The sequence below is a fragment of the Haliaeetus leucocephalus genome, unplaced genomic scaffold (assembly GCF_000737465.1).
Source record: "Haliaeetus leucocephalus isolate CR32 unplaced genomic scaffold, Haliaeetus_leucocephalus-4.0 Scaffold176, whole genome shotgun sequence".
NCBI classification, from domain to species: domain Eukaryota; kingdom Metazoa; phylum Chordata; class Aves; order Accipitriformes; family Accipitridae; genus Haliaeetus; species Haliaeetus leucocephalus.
In genome coordinates, this window is record NW_010972612.1 from 600883 (window position 1) to 608237 (window position 7355).

The 7355-nt window shown below is 58.5% G+C and overlaps 1 protein-coding gene across 1 annotated transcript; it reads left to right on the forward strand.

Moving 5' to 3' along the window:
- Positions 1-5099: 5099 nt before the first annotated feature.
- On the forward strand, positions 5100-6158 carry CCL21 (chemokine (C-C motif) ligand 21). Its single transcript, XM_010564223.1, has 3 exons — positions 5100-5166; positions 5750-5870; positions 5987-6158. The coding sequence occupies exons 1-3, from the start codon at positions 5100-5102 to the stop codon at positions 6156-6158; spliced, it is 360 nt and encodes a 119-aa protein (XP_010562525.1).
- Positions 6159-7355: the final 1197 nt, after the last annotated feature.

Sequence of the window (7355 nt, forward strand, 5' to 3'; positions counted from 1 at the left end):
AGCTTCCACTGAGTTTTGTGCTGCTGTATAAGGAACCATGGGATTTCTGGATGGAGGATTGGTGTGCTTCTTGGTGGAAGAGGGATGTGCTTCTTGGTGGAAGAGGGAGGGCTGAGCCTGTGGCTGGTGGAAGGGCTGAGGACTAGCTGAGAGGGGCACAGTTTTTGGAGGGTTATGCAAACACCAGTTGAACCCCTCTTCACTGCAGTGTCTCCCACTCTCTGGCCTAGCATCTCTGCCAAGAGCAGGAGCCTCTCACCATGTCCCCTTTCCACCACGAACCTTGACTACCCCATGGAGGTCTCCGCTATGCCATGGAGGGACAGGCTCTGAGCCATCACCCCTTTCAGCACTAAATACATTTCCTGGTGATGAAGTGACAAATGTGCACACTCACAACAGCCCGAGCCCAAAGGATCCCGTGTGTTGGGTAATGCCTGGATCAGGAAGGCTGAGAGCTGAGCAACGGTAGCCATGTGCTTTCCATGGGGAGACAAAACACAGATCCTGCCCAGTCCCTTGATATTGGGTCTGAAGGAGCACTATGGGTGGCACTGCATGCCATGCAGAGGATGCTGTAGGAAGAGGGCATCTTTCCATGGTGCAGGACCTGCTTGGGTTCCTCTCAGCCTGCTCGCTAACCCCCTGCACATTTTCCAGCAGCAAGCCTGTCCTGCCCCAAAGTGGCTGAGCCGCTCTGCAGACATGCTAGCAACCAAAGGGTTAACTCCTTGCACCCACACCCAGCTGAGAAACCAAATTTCCACCTGGCGCATGTGGGTGACAGGAGGGCAAACTTCTTCTGGCCAAAGACCCTCTCCAAGCCCAGACAGCTCCAGCACCCGTGCGCCGGGAGGGGACTCCCGGAGAGCCGGCTTCCCTGCCCTTCCCAGCATGTTGTGCTCACCCTGCTCTTCCCATCAGCCTCACCGAACGCTGCAGCAGCCAGCGGGGAGCCTGCCCGGCTCGTGTGCTGCTGGCTTCCAGCAATTCTTTCCCGCTTCCCGAGGACCGTTTTGCTATATGGCGTTTCTATACGGTGTGCCTGGCAGGCAGCCTGCTCCCCTTCCCAGCCATGGGGATTTTCCACGCTGGGCTTTGCAAGCTACCTCTGTGCTGGGTCCTGGGAATTGGGCCTCTGCAGGAAGGAATTTGCTGGTCAGCGGGTTGAACTGAGCTGCGCGACCCTGTTCCTGTTAGCAGTGACTTTAACTTGGAGGCAGCATCCAGAAGTATTTGGAAATTCCCAGTCCCCCTGGTTGGCTCCCCTTGATCCTTCGGTCCATGCTTGAACCCGAGGAGCCTCTGCTCCCAGCCCCGAGCGACCTGGGGAGCCGACCTGCTGTCTGGTAAGCAGGACAGAGGTGGGGGCTTTTGCAGGGCTGAAGGGCAGCCCAGGGCTGGGTGAGCAGTGTGGAGGGGTCAGGAGAGAGGATCGCCTGGCATTACGGGGTGAGATGCCAGGAAACTGCGATGCTGGAAGCCAGGGAAGTAATTCATAGACAGACTCCAGGCTCTGGTGCTGGGGTGCAGGCTAAAACCATGGAAAGCATTTGGGATGAAGGCTCGAGTGAGTCCCTACAAGCTGTCGCAGGGGTTTCACTGCCCAGGAAGTGCTCACAAGCAAAGAGGTTGAGTGACCTTTGCTATGGTCCCACTGTTTTTGCACACTCAGTGTGTGGAGACATCATAGTCTCTGCTGAGGATGCCCTCCCCTCTTCCTGCAGTCTGGAGGTCCCTCCACCACAGGGATGCACAGAGGGCTGGAGCTGAACTGCCCGAACCTGGGGGTAGCTGGAGGCACCATTGCATGAAGTCCTGTTGCAAAGGCTCTGTATGGTGTCTGACACAGACCCTGGGGCCAGGAAGGGGTTCCCTGTAGCTGAAACACTGCAAAGAGGCATGCTGCCTGGTTATGTCCCCTTCCCTGTGTCTGCCTCCATCCTGCACCTCTGAGCTCCGGGAAAAGGCTGGTGGCTGCAGGAGCCGAAGCTGGTGAGAAATGGGTTTATGTGGGTGCGTGTGAGAAATTGTGCCTGGCCAGAGCGGCTGCTGGAGGTTTCTGGTGTTGGAGAGCCCTAAAAAGCCTTGCCTCCACCCCCCACCCCCGGCAGCTCCTCTGTGTCCCAAAAGTTCGGTCTGCCTTGCAACCCCCGTGCAAACAGGGATGCTTAACTCTTTCTCATTGCCAGAAGCTCCCTGCTTTCTCCCTGAGCTGGAGGCACAGAGCAAGGCACTTGGAGAGGAAAGAGTGAACGGTGGGCTCTGAGGGAAGGGAGGCAGAAGGGGAGATGGGGCATGGACCCCCAGGATGGTTTCCATGGGGCCCTGATGCTCAGGCATGCAAGTGCCTCTGCATTGCTCAGCCAGAGCAATGGTCAAGTACCCCTGCCCTTAGTTTATTCCCTCCTGGGTCCTCTCCAATCCACCTTCCCTGGAAGAAATGGTGTGAGGGTCTGCTCAGCCGGCTGCTTTCTTCAGGGTGCAAATCACAGCAGCCAGAGAACTGCCAAAGACTGATGCCTGTGAAGGGAACACGTGCCCTGACCCTACTTAGCAGCTCAGGCTGTGTTTGGGGCTGGCCTCTGGCCAGAGGATGCTGCTGCTGCGGTGTCTTGAAAACACACAGAGAGCCAGGGACTTTCCAGGCGCCTGCTGCCATGGCTGAGGCTGAGACTGGGCAAGGAAGGGGTCCGGGCTCTGTGATGGGATCACAGAGCTCTCCTGGGCTCCTTTGGGAGCAGAAGGAGCCCTGGGCTGGACTGGTCTGTGCCAGGGCCAACCTGTGACATGTCTTCCCTCTCTCCACATACTTGTCCTGATACCACATAGGCTCTGGGAGAGACTTGGCCAGGGTGGATGGCTGCAGCATCAATGCTCCCCCAGCTTCTCCCACGCAGGGACAGTGTGCCAGCTGCGCCAAGTGTGGGGGTTCATCCGGGTGCTCAGCACCTGGGCACTGCTGCCTGGAGAGGCTGCACAGGTAAGGGCTGGACAGGTGTAAGTGCCAGCATGGCTCTCATTTTCCTGCCCTGTCCTGATGCCACTGGTGCTTTGGGGTTGGAGGGATGGGTGACAGCACATAGGATGCCTCCAGGGACCTGTTCCCTGTGCTGCCAGGCACCCTGGGGAGATGGACCTGCAGGTGACCTACTGCTGCTCATGGCCCATGCCTGCTGCATGCCCCAGGGGCTGCTGCCCGAGGCCACACCAACCTTGGTGCTGCACGAGTGTGTGTGGAGCTGCCTTCCCCCATCTGGGCACATGGGTACCCCCCAGCATGGGACCTCCCTTTCTTTTCTGCACGGGTGATGGAGGAAGCCCCAGGCGTGCAGCCCTGAATCACACGGTGCCCCAGGCACCCAACTTGTCCCTGAGGAAGGCAGAAAGCTGCTGCAGCTTGCCTGCCTCCTTGCCCAAGAGAGGGCTGCAGGGTAGTTGTTGGTGAGCCCCCCAGCCCTCCAGCATTGCCCCCCTCCCTACTGAGTTTGGGGAGAGTGTGGGCATCTTATCACAGCTCTGCTTTCTACAGCAGCCGGGACTTTGGTCTCCCTATGGGTTACTCATTGCCCTTGATAGCTGTTTATGAGGGTCCTTATCAGGAACTGGTGAAAAGTCCTGGGGCTGCACCCCAGGTCACAGACAGTGGGGCCTGGGAAGGGGCTTGGACCCCCCCCCCCCCCCCCCCCCCCCCCAGCATCAGGTAGACCCCATCAGGGCTCTGCATCTCCTCAGGGCTGCCAGGACATAGCTGACATGGCCAGCAGGACCGGAGCTGGCCAAGGAGCAGGAGTCCAGGGCAGGTGAAGAGGGGCTATGAGCGGTGGGGTGGTGAAGCTGGGGATGGGATGGCAAAGGGAGCTCCTTGATGGTGGGGGCTTCCCAGGGGGGGCTGGAGAGTTGCCGGCACCTGGCTCTTCTCAGAGGGGGCCTGGGGCACGGTGAGAGGCAGTGGCACTGGACGTCTCAAGGGAAATTCCAATTAAGTAGTGGGGAAAATGTTTTCAACAAGAGAACATTTCAAGCACTGGAACAGGTTGCCCAAAGTGGTTGAGAAACCTCCAACCTTGGTCTTTTCCAGACCATGCCCTGGTGATCACATGAAAATGTGGAGGTCTCTGGCCATCCCCTCCTCAGAGCAGCACTGGTGTCACACCAGGTTGCTCAGGGCTTGGTCCAGCCACACGACCATCTCTTTGGGTGGCCATTGCCACCACAGGGGTGCCCTGCAGGCTCCTGTTCAGCTCACCTGTGTCCACTTCTGCATAGCCCCCACCTTGCCAGCCATGCCCAACCTGTCCAGCTGTGCAGGGTCACACCATCGTGCCCTTGGGACTTCGCATCTTGTTAGTGTTAAACCTCCGGAGGTTCCCATCAGCCCATTCCTCCAGCTGGTTGAGGTCCCCACTCCTCCTCAGCTCCCCACAGTTTGGTATCAGCACCAATGTATGGTGGGCTACGCTATCTCCCCTAGTCCCATTTGCTGTCTGGCCCTTGCACATCCCAGCCCTACAGATGTGTTCATCTGTTTGGGGAGGTCCCTGAGGCAGCCGGACAGGGATGAGGGCTCAGGAGGCTGGGATGTGGAGTCACCCTGAGCCCCTTCTCACCTGTATGGGGTGGGTGGCTTGGCTCAGGAGCAAAGCATGAGGTGGGGGAGCAAAACAGATTGACTCCTTGGTTTCCCTAATGGCTTGGCCACCTGCCAGGGTCCCTGCCTGGGGAAGAAATGGGCAAGCAGGAACACCCGATCCTCCAGAGCAGGCAGCGGCAGGTTACGAGACCGGGTAGGAAACAGGAGCCTACAAACTCATCTAGCCGTGATGGGGGCCATGTTTCCGCCATGCCCCCCCCCGGCACCCCGCACCGTGATGGGCATCTGGGAACAAGACAGGACGCATCTGTAAAGGGGGGCTTGTGGCTTACAGGAATCCCCCACCCTCCCACTTCTCCATCACCCAGCCCTCGGCTGGCTGGTGGGCTGCCTGCCAGGCTGGTCGAAAATGAAAGCAAAGCATCCAGAGATAAATAGGAGCAGCCTCGGCCCAAGGCAGCAGTGCGTGTCCTGCTCCCCAGCCTCACCGAGCTCAGCCCCCACCATGGCTCTGCGTCTCCTCCTGCCACTGCTCCTGCTGGCTGCTACCCTCTTCATTGCCCAGGCTCAAGGTGAGGGGCACGAAGCCCTCCTTCCCACCTGCAGGTGGGATGAGGCAGGGGATATGGGTGCTCGGCAGGGTCTGTGCGGGGTGCTGGGTGGTGCGGTCACAGTGCACGGGGGCTGTTTGCAGTGCATTTGGATGTGTGCATGGCTGTGGGTGTGCGGTTTGCACTGCAGTTGTGTGTAGGGGGTGCGTGTGTGTGTGCACACCTGGTTGGTGGACGGCATTGGCTTGCAGCGCTTGCTTGGCTTTGGAGTGTGTGTGTGTGCGTGTGGCTGGAGGGGCAGCAGCACGCCGAGCTGAAAAGCGCAGTCAGGAGAACAAGGTTTAGTCCCTTTGCAAGGAGCTCATCTCTGCCTCAGTTTCCCCTCTGCTGGCAAGGAAATTGGTGTCACATATGCCCAGGGCAGGGTCTGACCTGCAACTGGGGTTGGGGAGTCCCACCCTCACGTGCTGCCCCAGCACCTCTCCTGTGAATGACATCAAGAAAGCCATGTGCCGTCAGCTGGCCCTGTCATGCTCTTCCAGGGCTAGGAAGGTGCCCTGGCTCGGTGAGGGTCCAAAATCCCACATGTTCCCCTTGCTCCCAGGCATTGGCAGCTCAGCCTCAGACTGCTGCCTGAAGAACAGCCGGAAGGCTATCCCCAGCCACTGGGTGAAGTCCTACAGCCTCCAGGGACCTGAGTCTGGATGTTTGCTGCGTGCTGTCGTGTAAGTACCCCACTGCAGTTGGGACCATAAGGAGCAGTTTGGCTTTAGCCAAACCCTCCCTCTCCATGTCCTCCTCCTGCCCACCCCTGAGCACACCTTTCTGCCTGCACCCCCAGGTTTACCACCAAAAGGAACAAGAAAATCTGTGCCTCTCCCACTGACCCTGCTGTCCAGAAGCTGATGCAGAACCTGGACAAGAAGGTCAAGAATGACAAGCAGGACAAGAAGAAGGGACTGTCCCCACGACCCAGGGGCAGACCCAAGCGGCAGAAGCGGCAGCGGGTCTAAGTCAGGCCTGAAGAGGTAGGGAGGGGGAAGGGGGGGAGTGGAGGGCAACAGGGTGATGGGGTGAGGGTGCTGCCCCCAATCCCAGATCCTTCCCCATAGGAAGGCGAGCGTCCAGCTCCTGAGGCTGAGCCTGGGAGGGCTGCCAGAGCTGTGGTTGGAGCGCGGAGGCGTTTAGGGCACGGCTCCCTCCTGGTCTGTGCTTGCTTTAAAATCATGTTTCTTTCTGGGACTGCTGGGACAAAGCAATGCTTGGGTATGGGCAAGGCACATCATGCAAGGCAACAGCCCCCTGGCTGGCGCGGGTGCTCTCGCTGAGACCCTCTCCACCTCACCACCCCCTCCTTGCCTTCCTTAGGACGGATGCTTTCCCGACCGATGACCGACCCACCACCCGGCAATCGACATCCACAGACCACCCACCCACCTGCCAGCCCCGGGGCGAGGATGGGGCTGGCCGAGAGGGCTGCCATCTGCTCCGCAGCCCCCTTGGCACTGCCATGCCTGCCTCAGAGATCCCCCCAGCCAGGACCCCCTGGACTGGCTGGGTGCTCTCGGTGGCTGGGTAGCACCCAGGTCCTTGCTCGCCCCATGGCTACGCCAGCAAGGATCTGGACCGGCGTGGGAGTTGAGCTGAGGGGGAAGTGGGCACCAGAGGGGATTTCTGTAGCCTGGCAGGTTGGCAGCTTTTTCTATTACTTTTTTTTTTTTTGGGGGGGGGGGGGTTATACATTTGTATTTATATTTAAAGACTGTGCTTTCATTCAGTCTTCCTGGAAGGCTCTACTTCTGGCTCCTTGTGCTTCACAGAGTAGCCTTTATGCTGCAGGCTGGCTTTTCTGGAAGATTGCTCTTATTTTTCTACCAAAGAAATGATGGCTGCAGTTCATTTCCCTCTCACCTGTTTGCTCCTTTTCAGCTTGCAGGGCTGTGGGTTGCCAGGCAGATCCCACATCCCCATGGTCCTGCCTGGGCTGCTTGCTGGGCTCTTCCTTGCAGGGCAATGAATAGCGGCTGAGATGGGGAGTTTGGGGACAGCAGGGGTGACAGTGTGGCTGTATAACTGGGCTGTTCTAGGCTTTCCCTTCAGATTTTAGAGCACTCTTGCAGTGTAGTTTGGAGGAAGATAAGTCAGGATTTGTACCTCGGATTGTTTATTTTTTTTAAGGTACAAAATTGCAATGAAATCAGAACAAATTG